General features: G+C 39.2%; 3 protein-coding genes across 7 annotated transcripts in view; 1 reads left to right on the plus strand and 2 right to left on the minus strand.

Annotated features, from left to right (window-relative positions):
• slc31a1 (solute carrier family 31 member 1) overlaps positions 1 to 17,609 on the minus strand; it is a 17,981-nt gene continuing 372 nt past the window's right edge. Inside the window, exons 1-6 of one of the 5 annotated variants that reach the window (XM_020053300.3) lie at positions 5,119 to 5,304; positions 4,367 to 4,435; positions 3,020 to 3,152; positions 2,749 to 2,821; positions 2,417 to 2,585; positions 1 to 2,284 (exon numbers count right to left, since the gene is read on the minus strand). In XM_020053300.3, the coding sequence (XP_019908859.1) occupies positions 2,083 to 2,284; positions 2,417 to 2,585; positions 2,749 to 2,821; positions 3,020 to 3,133 (558 nt within the window). In that variant the 5' untranslated portion in view covers positions 3,134 to 3,152; positions 4,367 to 4,435; positions 5,119 to 5,304 and the 3' untranslated portion in view covers positions 1 to 2,082. Of the gene's footprint in view, positions 2,285 to 2,416; positions 2,586 to 2,748; positions 2,822 to 3,019; positions 3,153 to 4,366; positions 4,444 to 5,118; positions 5,305 to 9,182; positions 9,354 to 17,609 lie in introns of those variants that run through there. The other 4 variants (XM_010878007.5, XM_010878006.5, XM_034297118.1 and 1 more) reach the window with 4 other exon arrangements.
• atp6v1g1 (ATPase H+ transporting V1 subunit G1) lies at positions 10,347 to 12,837 on the minus strand. The gene is given in 3 exon segments (NM_001303848.1): positions 10,347 to 10,942; positions 11,548 to 11,648; positions 12,700 to 12,837. Coding segments are annotated over 3 exon segments (357 nt in total). The 5' UTR covers positions 12,782 to 12,837; the 3' UTR covers positions 10,347 to 10,768.
• The window catches only part of LOC105015131 (3-hydroxy-3-methylglutaryl-coenzyme A reductase), a 12,839-nt gene continuing 11,285 nt past the window's right edge, over positions 16,056 to 17,609 (plus strand). Inside the window, exons 1-5 of the mRNA XM_010878011.5 lie at positions 16,056 to 16,167; positions 16,690 to 16,891; positions 17,013 to 17,124; positions 17,242 to 17,329; positions 17,488 to 17,572. Of these exons, the coding sequence (XP_010876313.2) occupies positions 16,727 to 16,891; positions 17,013 to 17,124; positions 17,242 to 17,329; positions 17,488 to 17,572 (450 nt within the window). The 5' untranslated portion in view covers positions 16,056 to 16,167; positions 16,690 to 16,726. The remainder of the gene's footprint in view (positions 16,168 to 16,689; positions 16,892 to 17,012; positions 17,125 to 17,241; positions 17,330 to 17,487; positions 17,573 to 17,609) is intronic.

Consider the following 17,609-nt stretch of genomic DNA (forward strand, 5'->3'; position numbering starts at 1 on the left):
TTGTTGAATGATACCATTTATTACTTCTTTTAGAGACGATCACAGGACTGTAAATATGTCAAACTATACAGACATGTCTGTAGACTTAAGAGCCCAGGTAATATTCACACTGATGCTGTGCTGGAGGGGTGGTCAGATTCCCACTGTAATTTTGGCCCATTCGCTTCAACGCTTATTTGTACAGTAGACTAGAATATATTAGTTGCACATGATACCACATGGTAAAGCAGAAACAATTATATGTACAAGTATACAATTAGTGTCTCTGGCACGACTTACACATAACGAGAACATGGCTATTAAATCCAGATATAGCAAGTGGGAATTTGACCTCCAAGTCAGGCACAGCACAATGTTCTGAAAAGATTACATATAGACTGCCTGTTTAAATGCAGCATACTTACTAATCTTTTTAACACCAATTAGTTCACTTCGGACCAATTACATCAGATCGTCTAACAATCAATTTTGTTCAGAAATGAATTAAACGATTTTAATGTAAAAATATCAGAATTGGGCTTTGGGTAAATGCAGCCTTACAATAACATCCAGTATCCTAAAAACATCTTAAGGCTACTTTGTTGATATTAATGGCTATATAACGCTCTGTTGGATTACATTGAGAGCTTTGCCTTTATGCTTTCAGGAAACTGGGCCCAGGTCAAAAAATAAGTCATTTACACAGTAGCCCAGTTCCGATATTTTCTGTGTGTTGGTCATTTGACCAATCCGAGCCTCTCTATTGCCCAAAAAATTGGCAAAAGATTCAAATTGGGCTGCCTATGTAAATGTAGCCTTAGAAAACTGAAACATTTACTACTGTCATTTATCTAAAATAAAAAAACAATTTCATGATAAACTAATAAAAATAATTTCTTTAGGTTCTACTTTATAGATAACCCCCTTCCATCAGTGTGTATAGTCTATGTGGCCTAAGCACTGAGGTCACAAAAAGTGCAGTAAGTGTAACTACACCAGTCTGAGGAAACACTGCATTCAGCCTTCTGCTGTCCACATAGTCCCCTGCTTGTCCTTGGGACTTAACAACTGTTTTATGTTGTGTTCACTTGCAAGCTAATTTACTTCCTGTGTTATTTTAATTATTTTACAGTGGGTTCTTAGTGTGTGAGAGCTAGTTTAAAATTACTGTTCAAATCAAGACTTCAAGTGTCAATGATAAATACTGAGGCTTTTACTCAAGCCAACAAACAGCAGCAGGTATCATATAAAGGGCTTACAACGTTGTCAGTGCTTTCCATTCACTGCTTCTCCATCTTGGGAATAGATTTCCAAAATTAAAATATGAGCTGATTTCCTGGTGTTTTATGTCCAACAAGAATAATTTGATTAGAAATCACCTGCAGGCCACAATGTGGCCTAAGCTGTCACGTTTCCCTTCTTTAAGGCAAAGGGTTTAGTAAGGCGCTCAGTCATACACCCAGAGTTGGCCCACCATCCCAAGTATGACCTTTGGCTGTTGCAGTGAGACTTTATTTATGGATCCCTACTGGATTGTCATGAGGATTGCTGATATGACTAGGCTTCTGAAGCTGCATAGGGCCTTATTCTTACAACTCCTCAGTGCCTGCACCAGCACAATCACCTTCCAAGGGAGATACAGTTGAATTGTCAGAAATGCCCTGTGTCAGCAAGAGCGGAAGCCCTATACAGTAAGGATGAACCAACATGGATTGTTGTGCTATAACGAACGCAGAATGCAAATGAAATGGGGACAAACTGGAGGACAGGGGATTGCTCCTTTGACAGAGCTGTTGAAACAAACAGGGAGGGGTATGTTTGTGTAACAAGCCAGCATTTCGGAATACCAACATCAAGTTACGACAACGAAGGAAGCCTGACAGCGCTACAAACGGGAGACTTCAATGGGACACGAACATAAAAGCATAATTTACCTTTTCCATCCGCCAGTTTTTGTGTGACACAGTGAACTGTCAAAATATAATGTGTATATAAAGATGGATACATGATGATGAGGATCTAATGGACAATGCTAGTGAGTACAATATAGTATGTGTGTGTGTGTTTGTGTCTCTGTGGAAGGAAGCTGGACCAGGTGGCTTGTTAGTGACAGTGTTCAGTTATGTCGACGACCACAGCTTTTTTCCAGCTGAATAAGAAGTATCCCACCCCTGCTCCAGCCGCCACGGCGATGCACAGGTAAGCGTTGTAGGTCATAAAAACCAACATGAGGAAGTAACTGACCACCACCTGGATGACGTGTAAGAACGTCTGCAAGAGGTGGGCCAGACTCAGCATCCGCTGGCTGCGGGGAAGAGAGGGACCAACAGACGATTATTATAAACGGGTTTTCAGTCAACTCGACTAAATTGAAAACCTCACTGCAGCATTACTGGGCTTCGGTTGAATGAGGAGTTGAATGGTTGGTTTCACTCACCCAACAGTCTTGTGGGTCTCCATGAGCATGGTGCCATCTGCTCCTGGGACAGGCATAGAGTTGTAGCGTACATTGACCTGGTTCCTCCTCAGCAGGAACTCCCTGCCGATTTTCAGGCCCTCATAAATCACAGCCAGCAGGAAACAACCTATGCAGGCCCCTACCATCTCTGACAGGAAAGATGGTAGACAGATAATGTTGGTTAACTAGTAACATTTTCTTTATCAAGAATAATGGTGAACGATCAATTGTTATGGTCAGAACTGTTTTTTGCATTTTGTAAAAACTCACCCGACATCCCACACCCCTTATACACCCTCCCAACAACGTACCTCCAGGTGTGTTGATAACAAGTCCTGCAAACAGTAGCTCCACATTTTTGTATCCAAAGTAGAATGTCATTTGCTGGAGAAAAGGGGGAATCAAAAATAATAATAGGGTTTACAGAGATTCAGCTCACACAGGGGAGAAATAGAAAGCAGGCTGTTTAAACAATAAGACCAGCTTCATTTTATTTGCAACTAGAACCGCAGAGATGGGATACCAAGCCTAAGTAAATCCCACGCTGTAACTGAAATGAGTGTGGCTGCCAGGTCCACTCACCATCATCATGTGGACCCCTCCTCCATGTCCTCCGTTATCCCCGTGAGAGTCTGTCGCCATGAGAGGAACCAAGGTGGGAGCCATGTTGCTGTGATCATGGTGCGAGTGGTCCATGTTCTTCTGTACTGTACAACTGAAAGAACCCAAAAAAAAAAGAGAGACAAAAAACAACAGTTACCAAGACTTTTCACCTTCTCTCACACACACACACACACACACACACACACACACACACACACTAATTTACCCCAAAAAGGAGGCTTGTACGCACTTGGAACTGTCAAAATGTGGCGGAAATTCTTGTTTGAATGCTCTATTGAAGCAAACAGGCCAGAGCTAAATGCCTAAACAAACCCCATCCAATGCCTAAGCAGCAATTATGCTGTATGATTGCTGCTCATTTTCCTTCCTCCAAGTTTAGACCTACACATTGAAGTGAGATTCTCTCATTCCATTTTTGAGATGAGAGAACAGGGGCCTGCATTGGACTCTGAGCTTAAAGAGGGATAAGGTGGGTAATGACTCAGATCTGAAGTAGCCTGTTCCTAGGCTTGGCAGCATGCCACCAGCACCAGACTGAGGACAAGCACCAGATCCTCTCTAATGGTCCAGGGGTAGCACTGATTAAGACAGTTATTAAACGAGTCAGTCAAAGCCTCTAAGTTGCCCAGTGTGATTTCTATGAGGAGATGCTGCAGTTTAGCAGAGAGGCGTTCTAACCACCTGAACCAACTGTACTGAACATAATCCTGGATACTGCTGGCTGAAAGGAAGAAAGGAAGCACTGTATCCAGACTATGCCCCTGAGGCCAAGACAATGATAGCAGTTTTTCTGTTTTGTAATCTACTCATTGATCATGTAATCTACTTATTGATCATGATCAGGTAGTAAGATTCATTGTATTTTTGATCTGAAAAGGAATTTAGGAAGGAACTGACACATACTAAGATACAGAAAGAACCATATGATCCAAAGAACTGTGAAGCCAGTTTGGACTATTTGCAATGTTATATACACAGACAATGTTAAGGAACTTCAGAGAAACCACTATCCTGTGAAGAGGAAACATTTGTCATTTAACTCTAGATCTCTTCCAGGACCCTTTAATAATCAATTTACCAAACAACCCGAGGCCACATCCGTACAAACCTGCCTTTATAACCCAATACATTTTCACTTAACAGATATCAATGTCAATTAGAGAAAAACATGTTATCCCAAAGGTCTGTGACTGCCTGAAGCCAAAACCAATGACATCAGTGGACAAGGAAAACAGACATCAAAAACACAATGGCTCACCACTTAACCTATTAGTTTCCAGTCAAAACATACTGTAGTAAACATACTCAAGTTGTTCTACGCAGCTCTGCTACTCAGTTGTTGCCAAATTTGGTTTGCAGTTTTGGTTGGCAGTTCTTGAAGATGAAACAGGCTAGTCAAGTTACCTATACACGTAAGCTCAAAAATGGCATTGATAAAAGAACAGCAGGCAATTAACATTCCATTGAAATCAACGTGAACTTCTTATCAGTTGCTGAATAGCCCAAAGTGAGACACTAGTCTGAAGTCCAGTTATATATATAACATGCCTTAATTCAGAGTGGATAGAATTTTGAATACAATCACACTCCACATGAGGTTGTAAAAGCCATTGTGAAATTTTCCTGGCAGTCCTTGTATTCATAAACCTGTGAACTCTATGATCTGTAACCAAAGCAAACCCTCACAAAATTATTTTGTAGGTGAATGAAATTCCTCAGCAATAAAACACATTTGTTGGAAGATAATTAACTTTGCAAACAATGGTGCTGATCATGAAAATATGACTATTATTAAAACAACCCCAAACGGTAGTATCCTGTGTAAATGTTAGTTTTAGCCTAAACCATATTAACCATATTAGCCTGCTCAGCTGAGCTGTACATAAAAATACAAGTCTGTACTTTTTCCAACAGTCAAACAGACAAAACAACTGTAGCCTATATAAAATGAGAAAAATATACAATTATGAATTGGTAGCCTAAACTTTCTCAATTTAATAACAGATACTACATATGGTTATATTCCAGATACAATCTGAAAATATTTCCAAACTTACCCAAATGTCTCACCACATTCAGTGCCTCTGTTACAGCCAAATCAATGATTCTTGTCAATACACATAAAAACTTTCTATGTGCATGTGTAGTCTTATTCTGTGTGCTCTCTCCTGCTGGTCTGTGAGCTAGTAAATGTGAGTGGGAAAGTGAGTGTGTGTGGTGCATGAGTGCACTAAGCTACACACTCATGACTGCACTACTCATGTGACCATTCCTCCACCTCTCACTTCCTTTTATCCAGCCAATCAAATGGCTTTATAGGGACAAAAAATACATCAACTGAAGAAATAATGGAATGTCCACTCACTCATTTGTTTAAATAATCTTTTTATCTTTACTAAATCTGTCCTTTGACCAGACAAACAGGCAGGACCAAACAGTGTAGTCTTGGTCTAGTCTGTCTTCATAGGTGTTTGGTGAACTCACATCAGCCTGACTATAAACAATAATCACCAAAACATTTCTGGTCAACGTTATTAATCATAAACTGGATGCATATGCATAGAAATCAACTAATGCTTACATATTCTACACTTTAGTATCAGTACAGGGAATTGTTCATATTCACACTTCATGGGGCCCTTAAATGCTTGTGTCTTTTAACATAGAAATAGCTACATGAACAGGCCCAATTCAAAAATAACTGATATACACTGCTCATCGTGCAATGAAGGGAACACAAATCACACATCGGGTCTCGATTAATGAAATATATTAAAGATCAAAATCTGTAATTCATTGAGAACAAAATGATGCAGCAATGGCCAATGGAAACCAAACTCAACAACTGATTGAGGGCTGGATTCAAACTCACACCGAAAATCAAATTACACAACTGAAATCACAGGCTGTTCCAAACTGTGTGAATTTAATCACGGCAACTCATAATGTTACTCAGTAGTGTGTATGGACCCACATTCCTGAATGCACTCCCAACAACATGCTCTGGGCATGCTCCTGATGATGTTGGATGATGTTGCAGGAAACATAACATTCACCACGGCGTGTCCAGACTCTTTTACGTCTGTCACATGCTCAGTGTGAACCTGCTCTCATCTGTGAAGAGAACAGGGCGCCAATGGCGGACCTGCCAATTCTGGTGTTTTCTGGTGAATGCCAATCGAGCTGCACGGTGCTGCACAGGTCCCACTAGAGGACGTCGGGCCCTCATGCCAACCTCATGGAGTCTGTTTCTGACAGTTTTGTCAGTGTTGTCTTGCTGTTGCCTCACCAGTGCACCTGTCACTTTCATTTGCACCAAAACGGGTGTCAATGATTCACACTTGCTTATGCTTCCTAACTGGACAGATTGATATCCCTAAAGTGAAATTGACTTGGTGTTATACTGTGATGATTACGTGTTCACTTTATTTTTTTGAGCAATGTATATAGAGAATAAAGGACAAATTAAAAGGTTTAAATCATCATTACTTTTGGTTCTCGTTACAAACCAGTGTACTCCAAAAACTAAACAACACCCTTTCTCAGTGTATATATAGCATCAAGTGGCTGTGGGACAATAGAGCACATTTAGATCAATGCGCCACATGCAAGGTCCTTTCTTCTTTGTGTGCACCATAAAAGCAAAAATCTCATACAAACATTCATGGAATGGAACTGTCCACAAGTGAGCCAAATTAGTTTAAGGAAATCTGCACGAGAGTTTTTTTTATGTTATTGCTACAAAACCCTGATGTAACTCATAAAACATTCCTATGTCAATCAATAACCAGTCCATAAAAATCACTATCATTCCACTTCAACTTCTAAGTTTGTCTGTTAAGCTATAGTCAATACAAAAGCCCCCCGCTGCATTCATTCATCAACTAGACCTAGGCAAGTAGGCCTAAGTGTATGTTTTCTATAAAGTCATCAATTTTTCAGACAAATTCAAGGATCAGTCAAACAGGATTGAACTCAATGGGGAAAAGAGCCAACAACATGAGCAGAGCTGGAGGACAGCCTAGCACATTGGATACTATCCTACTGATACACAAACAATAGGGCACTGTTTCACATAGAAACACTCAAACATTCCTCCTATCCACATATCTGAGTAAATGGAAATATAACAAAGCCATTAAGGAGCGACCCTGTTTTTTTTTCTTCCAAAGAAGTCACAAGCAAAATCCAAAAGTAACAAAAATTAGATCTTGAAAAAAGCATATTGGTCATGTAAATGCATATACATATGTACACATTGTGCATTTGGGGTTAAAGGATGGTGGAAAGTTTCTGTGCTTGTTAAGGGCCTCTTAATTAGCCTACTTTAAACAATATGACCAGTAAGTACCAAGAACAGACTAGATAATGTCTTGCTAGCTTTTGAATAATATTTCTGCGTAACCTGATATTGGACCTGATATTGTATCAAATACTTGTTCTCCCCACTGTATTTTTTATTATTGTGGTGTAACAGATGTTGTGGCTGGGGCCAGGGCAATACAGAAATCACTATAATTTCCTGTTTAAACAAAATGGACACACAGCCTCTTAATAAGTGTTTATGTGAGAAAAGATTTACTATATATCACATGGCATAATGTTACCATCTAAACAATGACAAATATTTTCACAAAAAAAATATTGTGGCTGTTTAAAATTGAAAGTAAATTTTAAGCAGTCTCCTTGGAGTGTGGGAGGGGACTTGTTTTGAATGGAGTATAATGTTGATTTATCCAGCTTCTAATTGTGGGAGCCCCATATGAGCACATAATGTAATAGCTACCAATAGTGCAATAACAATAAATTTTATGTAATACACCAATAATGTAATAACTTGACAAAGAAAACTGCTTAGCTAATAACACAATACGTTAGTTTTGTTATTTGCTTACCAGTCATCAAAAGCTCAACAGATTAAAAAACTAAAAAATATTAATTAAATTATCCTTGAGTCAGAAGTTGATTCTATGGCTGACAAGGAGGTCGATTCTATTTTGGAACCTGGCATTGACACTGAAGCTCTTAGTCAGGATATGTCAATGCAGTAAGGTGAAGTGCTATTGAAAAGTGACACTTTATGGCAATTGAATAAAACTTAAATACAGTGATTTGAGTACATTATTGAATTATTACTAAAAATGTGTACGTTTATTATTACATATTTAGAATTTTTCTTTAAACAGTTCATGTAATAACCAATCAGTAATGCAATTTATTTGCCCAAATTATGCGACAGAATGAATTCATTTGCTAAGCAATTTTATGATTTTTTTATTATTGGAAAGTTATCGGCATTTATAAAATAAGAATTGAATTAATAGGCTACAATGTTAATAATTATGACATTATTTGTCGTTATTACATTAGCTTAAGCCCCTTTAACATGTACGAGAATGTGATCGATTGCAAACGGAAAGTATGATGAAATATTGCCACGTTAAGCATTGAAGTTAACAGGATAAGATGACTTAGTCGTTGGGAACAACGTTGCGTTGAACACAAAAGGGTTTCTCAAAATGCTAAATGTAATATTGGCTACATTAGTGTTTTGTTGTAGGAACTAGTAGTGTGGTATTTGGGGTTCTTTTTCTATATCTTTGAGCAATGTATATCGCCATTAAACGTTTGATATTTGACCATAATAAAACACTTAGGTGATATTGGGAGATGGCTCAAGTTGAATGTGTCATCCATAGGTGCCATCACCCAATTTCAAAACGTTAGAACGACCAAAGTTACAGGTCGGTAGCTAAGCTACTGAGTTAGTTGGCTAACACCCTAGGTAGCGCCATACCTACGGGGTTATGCCTAGATAGTGGAGGCGATGCCGCTAAAGTCAAATTGGTGACTAACGACATTGTTTGCTTAGGTAACCGTAATCTAATCATTTTAACCCTGGTAACATTACTTCATGTCATCTGATAAGAAAAGTACATGCTGACATTACCGGCATCCAATCTAACGTTAAACTGCTAAGCATCCCACCTCGGAAAAAGGAAACCAAGTGAGAACGAGTTGAGTTGATTCACTAATCTCTAACGTTAGCCTAACTAGCTAGCTAGAGGTCAAACAACCGAGGATGATAGCTAAACGTATACTTCCATGCACCCACGCTTACCTCACAACATATAGCTAACACGGTTCCAACGTGACGCTCTTCGACTTCGATAATGCTCACTCAAACCATTAACAAAGATCTTACAAAGGAAAGTCCAGATTGCCGTTTCCACCACACAAACGCAGGCACACTACACATTTAACCAGAGACAGTATATGGACCGAGATAACCTCCTCCAGGAGGTACTTGTTAATCGGGTCTGGGTCAGTCTGGTCTCCCTATTATCCACGCCCCACGCAGGAGTACCCAAGAGCGAGACCTTTAATTGGACTGCCTGTGTGTGACGTAGTGAAGGGTCGACTGACAGGACACTCCAAAGCAGCGTTCAGTTTTTAATTCACGACTGATTCAACGGATTGTTTGACTGCTGTCTCGGTTATAGTACTGTCTCTGCTAACGTTTGACATAGCAGAAAAACGTTGTAGCCAATCAGACGACGGTTCGGTCTCTGTCGACGTTTGAGAAATGAGAACCACTCCCGCCGCCACATGGCAGTAAGGGTCCGTGGACCTTTTGGTCGTTGGATTATTTTGTACCATGGAAGTATGCACGACCACTTTTTTTAAATTTAAATGTAATTTCCAAAATGTGATTAACGATTCAAAATAAATATTGGCAAACAGGAAACAGGTATTTCTTTGTTTTTCTGTTTCTGAATTTAAGCAAAAAATAAATGTACTATTATTTATTAAAATTGGAAATGGAATAACAGAAAACAGAAAAACGTACGTGTAGCTAAGATTTAGAACTTGTCACGAAATTCGCATAGTTAATTCCTGAACAGATCAATTTATGGACAAATTATATGTTTTTGTTTTGTCAATAAAAGTTTAGACATTAATGTTTATAGACTATGACTATATAATTTGAACATTTGCTAAATAATTAACACATTAACAATAAATCTTGAACTATTCAAGTGTGAGAAATAAAAAAATAACTACTTTCACCGGTTTAGGTTTTCCCAATACATTCTTAAAACATTTATCAACTATGATTAACTAATTTGCATAAATTGCCTGTTTCTTGATCCATTCAAGCTAGAGACAGCAAACCAACTTTAAGCAGCACAATATTCAAATAGCAGGCAAACAAATACCCTCTACAGTTGTCTTAAGAAACAAATATCATCACTTCAATTAAAACAAAGTAATTCAAGGATAAGCCACCAGAACACTTTATTACAATTTAATGTCCACTATGCACACAATCTTATTCATATATTAGAGGAAATGGGTAAAGAAAGAACAGCAGGAAAGAAATAGATTTTCACAACTTAATTGGCCTTCCTTTATATTAGGTGGAGGAAATAGTACTGTATTTTGGTCACAACAAATAAAATAAGAAAAATATGTCCATATAAATAAACATCACATCGCATAGCAAGACACACATACAACATCTATGATAATATGAGCCATTAAGACAGAACCACTGCACCGGACCAAAACAACAGAAAGATGTTTAAGCCATTCATAGGATGTCCTTGTGAAGCATGTGTCAATTGGTGGCAGTAATTGGTGTGTCTCAGTGCTTCCTTAGGTCAAGGGGTTGTGACGGGTGTGTGTGTGTGTGTAAGGGGGGGTCTAACCAGCAAAACGGTAATTGACATGAATCTCTGGCTTAATGTCACAAACCATCTTCAGTAGGTTTCCGAGCACAGCTTCCCGGTTCTGCTGGTAACTGGTCTGAATGCTGCCCATCTTGCCCACGGTCTCTTTGTCCACCTCCACAGCAGAGTTACCATGGGATCCTAGAGCCTAATGGAAAAATGGGAGACCAATAAGGAAAAAATAACACAAACATACAGTGGCTCAGGTACATGGGGGCAGGCATTTACTCTTACAGGAACAGCCATTCCAATCTACATGGAATTTTCCTTGTCCTTACCAAATAAAATTATATATTGGATTAGCTAATACTATTCTGCTCTTGTTTGGTATCAGAAGACAAGGAGGAGATAAGGAGTTGTGTTATTGTATAAATTCAGTCTTGTGTTTTTAAATATACATCTTGTTTTAATTTATTCCTTTAGACCCCACAGTTAGGTGTGGGGCAAAAATCCTGGAAGGTGTGAATGTGCTCAATTGTTTCCACTGTAGGATCCGACAATGACAACAACAGGCATTTATAGTCCCCCGTTATCACGTTTCCCCTCTGGTATTGTTCTTTTATGTAGCAGTGTTGTGTTTTCAAGGTGAATGTGTAATACGTAAAACAAAATGTCAGTTAAAATCATCATTAAATAACTCACTGTGTCCATTAATTGGAGCTACCAACTATATACTCATATATAACTAGGAAGGCATGACTCGTGTTTCCAGTTGGACAATTAAAATTGCCCCCCCCCACTCCAGTGACTCACTGCAGCTTCCTTTGTTTTAAACTCCTTCTCCCTTTGCATACGGTACTGCTCAATCTCTGCCTGGGCTTCTTCCTTGGCCTGCTTCAGCCGCTTGTTCTTACCTGATCAAACAAAAACAATCAAAACTTAGGCATGGTAAATTAAATGCATTTGGAGCAAACATTGATTTAATTTCATGTATAATCATCAGCATCATAATCATTATGCCTACATAACCAGTTTGTTGCATGCTTCCTTGCAAAAGAGGAAGTTCTATAGCTGCATAGGGAAATGAATCTAATAAGAGTTGTGAGGAAAGACAAGCAAGTTGTCTATTGTAAGAGCAGATTTCCCAGATCACACATTTTTGTAAGACCTAATCTGAATCCAGGAAAACAACCTATGAAAAACTCGACAGGGTAATGGAAAGGAAGTTATTTCTCTCTTGGGATTTTGGAGTCATGTAACTGACTGAATTCATCAGTCTCACAAATATAACTCCCAGAACAACTCTTGTAAAATCTAGGCCTTTTGTTTGTTCATTCTAGATGCTACCATTATACCACTGATCATTCATAGAATGGTGGTAGCAGCTAAAGATTGAATTTTCAAGAGATGACAGAATCTCACTTATTTTCCATGAGTCTTCACTAGATCTAGGTGTTTCACCAAATAAAAGCTAGCCATTGCCATGCAAGTCCAATTCCTCGAATTGCCACCATTCTACCACATACCTCATCTTGTGGACTTAACTGTTCAGGACTGTGGAACAGCCAGCAAATGTAAATTCTAAAACATAGCATTGGGCCTAACATACTACCGTCATTTAAACAGATCTGACCTATATAACATTCTATTGGTAGCAAGTCATGTCAGCTTGGTGGTAACAAGATGATTCTAACGTTACTTAGCTAGTTGGCTTGGATAGAAGGCTGTGTAGGCCTTGCCTTACACTAGACATTCTGCTGCTACTAATTCATATTTCGGTTAACTATTCAAGCTGGTGTTGAAACTAATCGCTTACTACTTTATATATAACATTTTTGTTACGCACTCACATTTGTTAACTAACATCAGCAAATGTTAGCTAAACTAGCTAACACATCAGCTAGCCAACTGATAGCTACAGAGTTATTCTACCTGCGCTAAGCCGTAGAACAACATTTAACTTACGTTTGCGGGCTTCTGCAACCTTTTCCGCAGCACGTTTTTCGGCTTGCAATAACTGCTGAATACCCTGGGACTGGCTTGCCATTATTTCGTTCGGTGAGAAATAGATGGACAGAGAGATGGAGTTCCAGCCGATGGTCTGTGTTTGCAGCGAAGGTCGGTGAAATTACTGCAGTCAGCTGACAGTGCATCATAGCGTCAGGCTCAAAACACGTGATTGGGTGGGGTGCAGTTGGTTTGCCTCCTCACGAATTCCGTCGGTTGGTGCCGGTGCCTTACCCATGAGTATACAGGTGCTTGTCATGAAATTAGAATATCATCAAAAAGTTGATTTATTTCAATAATTACATTCTAAAAGTGAAACTTGTATAATGTATACATTCATTCCACACAGACAGATATATTTCAAGTGTTTATTTCTTTTAATTTTGATGATTATAACTGACAACTAATGAAAAACCCAAATTCAGTATCTCAGAAAATTAGAATATTGTGAAAAGGTTCAATATTGAAGACACCTGGGGCCACACTCAAGGAAGATGAGAGGAAGATGCGATACGCCAGACCCAACAATGCAGAAGAGCTGAAGGCCACTATTAGAGCAACCTGGGCTCTCATTACACCTGAGCAGTGCCACAGACTGATCGACTCCATGCCACGCCGCATTACTGCAGTAATTCAGGCAAAAGGAGCCCCAACTAAGTATTGAGTGCTGTACATGCTCATACTTTTCATGTTCATACTTTTCAGTTGGCCAACATTTCTAAAAATCCTTTTTTTGTATTGGTCTTAAGTAATATTCTAATTTTTGGAGATATTGAATTTGGGATTTTCATTAGTTGTCAGTTATAATCATCACATTAAAAGAAATAAACATTTGAAATATATCAGTCTGTGTGTAATGAATGAATATAATATACATGGAATGGAATTACTGAAATAAATCAACTTTTTGATGATATTCTAATTTTATGACCAGCACCTGTAGTAGCCTACACCATTGTAGGAGGGGATAGAGGTGGGATAGAGACAGGAGGAGGGGATAGATACAAAGGTTCATACAATTCTGTCTAAAATATTATCATTAATGAGGTCTGATGCGGATAGTTTCTGAATAATCTCCAGGATAGAAGATACATTTTCATGCATATGATACCGTGTTGTATTCTATGGCTTCAACTGTTGATCAAGCCTTGTTAGGCCTACATCTCAAGTCTGTATTCATGCTCAAGATCATCTCAAGATTTAAATCACGCAGTAATGGGTTAAAAAAATTAAACGAGGAGGGCTAAGGATAAACCCCTGGGAGGGGCAGTATTAAACGTCAGTGAGGCTGAGTTGACCACAGTCAACCTAATTATCTGGAGTAGCAAGAGCTTTTCTTTTGTGTTTCTGAAGGGAGAATGTAATGTTGGTCCAGGTATTGTTCGTTTGTTCGTTTACTTTGGACAACGAAATAATGAGCAAACTAGTACATTTTTCGTTTATTAGTTTATTCAGGAAAAACAAAAAAACAGTTTTTGTTTCCTCATTCCAGCATGAAAATCAAAAAACCACCTGATATTTACATTTTCCCCTCTGGGTGGTGCTAAATCTGGAATGCCTGTCATTGGCTAAATACACTGGATACACATTCATTGTTTATCAAATTAAGAGTTTACTTGAGGCCATATGGTTATTTTACAATATCTACTTAAGATTTCTTAGCCAACTATACAAGCTGTCAGCCTATTATTTGGCTTAACTAACTGAATACATTTATTGAATTAGCTAAAATGTACATTTGTTACATTTGGGCTAATCAGGCTGTTCATAGACAATGGGGTGAGGGGGATGATGACTTGCAGGCTCAACAAGCTATTGAGGAAGGCAGTTGGACAGTGAGAAGACCCTTCTAATCCTCTTTAAGATGAGCTGTGGAAGCTGAGGAAACACCTTCAGCCTCTGCACATCCCACCAATTGTTCATCCTCAACATCGGTGTTTCTTAATCCTGATCCCCGGGACCCAAATGGGTGCACGTTTTTGATTTTGCCTTAGCACTCACACACCTGTTGCTAATGTTGCCCTACCACTTACAAACTTGATTGATGTAAGCAACCTATAATCAAGCCTTGAGTTTGAATCAGGTGTGTGAGTGCTTGGGCAAAAACAGAAACCTGCACCCCTTTGGGTCCCCAGGACCAGGATTAAGAAACACTGCTCTACATGACTATTCAACACAAATCTATAGATCACAGGTGTCAAACCGGTTCCACGGAGGGCCGAGTGTCTGCAGGTTTTCGCTCTCACCTTGTACTTGATTGATTAATTAGTTCACTAATTGGTTAATTTCTATCCCCACCTGGTTGTTCAGGTCTGACCTGGGAACCAATTTAAAGGAAAACCCAAAGACCTGCAGACACTCGGCCCTCCGTGGAACCGGTTTGACACCCCTGCTATAGAGCAATGCAGCCTGTATTATATTTGCTGCTCCAATATTGTGCAGTGTTACTGTGGTTGGTGTTTACTTATTGTTTATGGCTAAATTATACATATGTTCGACAATGAGTAATAAATATTGTCATTTCAGGGAAATATTGCAGTTCAACTTATTTGTAGCCTTTACATGCATATCTTAGATAATGAACACAAATCTATAGATCAATGCAGCCTGTTTGATATTTGCTGCTCACATTATAAATTCCATTGATAACACAATGAACAGAAATGAAAGCTGTATAACTACAGTATAAGGATGCAGCTGCAACTGTTGCCATGTGCCACCCACAGTTTTTTTAAAAGTAAAAATATGTTGAAATGATACTGTCGGTTTTAACAGTATTACATTTGGCACAATAAAAACACAGAGGTGGGATCTGTGTGTGTGTGAGTGGGGTCTGTGTTTGTGTGTGTTTGTGTGTGATGTAAGCCAAAGAGACTATAATTATATATTTTGGCAAAATAACTCGTTTTGGGTCTTGAAACTGTTAAAACTGCCTTGGGTGAGTGGATTTTTAAACACCTGAATCACTAACAAAATTCAGCCAATAAATGTATGTAATTATTTATATTATTATTGTTTCTATTATTTGTTATCATCATTAAGTTCATAGGCCTATTAGCCTACTCATAAAGCTATTGGTCACCCAATTACAGTGTGGGCACTGTTTCCAAGATCTGAGCTTTTTTTTAATTTTTTTTTTTACATAGATTAGTGTCTATCACTGTTGCAGTGACCCAGAAAAAAACATGATTTGGCCTAGTTTTCTGTCACAGTCAAAGCAGTGCCTTGCAACGAGCCTACCAATGCTAACTCAGGGTTCCACGCCTACAAGTGACGCGTCACCAGGCGATTTCTGCAACCTACACCTCCAGCACAGTAGATGTCAGTACATGTCAGTTTTTGTTGCGATCTGAAAACAAACCTTCAACGTTCTTGTTGATGGGTAGCAGTTTGAGGGACACGAACGGAAAATACTCTAAAATGAAGGTAATTTATTACTTTTAATATATTTAAGCAACAACATTTAATTCGCTTTAGTGTTATCATGGTTGTTCTCGGGATAAAATGACATTGATCCCAAGTGATTCGAGACGGTTCCTGACAGAAACAGTGACTCTCGACTACATTTGGAATGACAGTTAACGTTAGCCTGTTGTTAACTAGCAAGCTAATGTTAACTAGCAGTTAGTTATCAAATTACGATACTGCCTGAAACAAGTCTGAACGATGTTGATAGTGAGACGTCGGGCATAACAACCGTTAAGTCGCCTTTTTAACTAGCTAGAATTCTGCATTTTGCTTAGTTTTCTAACGTGAGGTATGTAGTTAGCTAGCCAACGTGAGCTAATGTATGTCTTGGCTAGGTTAGTCAGGTGTGTACATTTTGTTTTGAAGCCTTTCGAGCTAGCCAGCGACTATTTGGTCTCGGAGTAGTTATCCTTACACCGAATAACTTTCCGTGTGTCCTGTCTGTCTCGGACCATGTTTTGCTCCACTGTCCCTCCACAGTGACCCCAGCCAAGTTTTAACCCGGTGTGTATCCACTATGTTGAGCGGGGTGTTTAGGCTGCATGGCCTGGTGGTGGCGTCCCACCCCTGGGAGGTGATCGTGGGCACCATCGCTCTAACCGTCTGCCTCATGTCCATGAACAACCTGGTCACCAGCGACCAAATCTGCAGCTGGAGTCATGGCTGTCCCAAACTTCAGGAGGTGAGTTGGCCTGGCACACTATGGACCTCCATGACTATTCTTATATTCAATGTGTGACAGCACAACAGAGAAATCGGTCACGTTTAGAAAAATAGAAAATGGAATGCTTTTCCTTCTGTAGAGAATTCTCAACAGTGACATCATCTTTCTAACGGTGACAAGATGCATGGCTATAGTCTACATCTATTTCCAGTTCCAGAACCTTCGCCAGCTAGGTTCTAAGTACATCCTTGGTAGGTTTAATTTCACAATAACTGCAATGACAAGCTAGTATCAAAATGCATTATCTTGTGTTCATGCACTTAACTAACTTCCAGCTAATTATTTATATCTGTTTCTGTTGTCTGTAGGTATAGCGGGTCTATTCACAGTATTTTCCAGCTTTGTCTTCAGCACTGTGGTCATCCACTTCCTGGGGAAAGAGTTGACCGGCTTAAAGTATGAATCCTGTCACTTTAAACTAGTACAGCAAGCTCATGTTATCTGACATGCTCTTCCAAATACCTTACTGTCTTCCCAGTTTATACACTTTTATAGTCCTGCATGTTTCTTCACACCTTTTTATGAAGGGTTTGCATTGTGTTTTCTCTCCTCAGTGAAGCTCTTCCATTCTTCCTGCTCCTCATTGACCTGTCTAAGGCCTGTGCCTTGGCCAAGTTTGCCCTTAGCTCAAACTCACAGGTATCCAACCTCTCATAGTGCCCTTGACCAAATTGTA

Source organism: Esox lucius, chromosome 14 (assembly GCF_011004845.1).
Source record: "Esox lucius isolate fEsoLuc1 chromosome 14, fEsoLuc1.pri, whole genome shotgun sequence".
Lineage (NCBI taxonomy): Eukaryota > Metazoa > Chordata > Actinopteri > Esociformes > Esocidae > Esox > Esox lucius.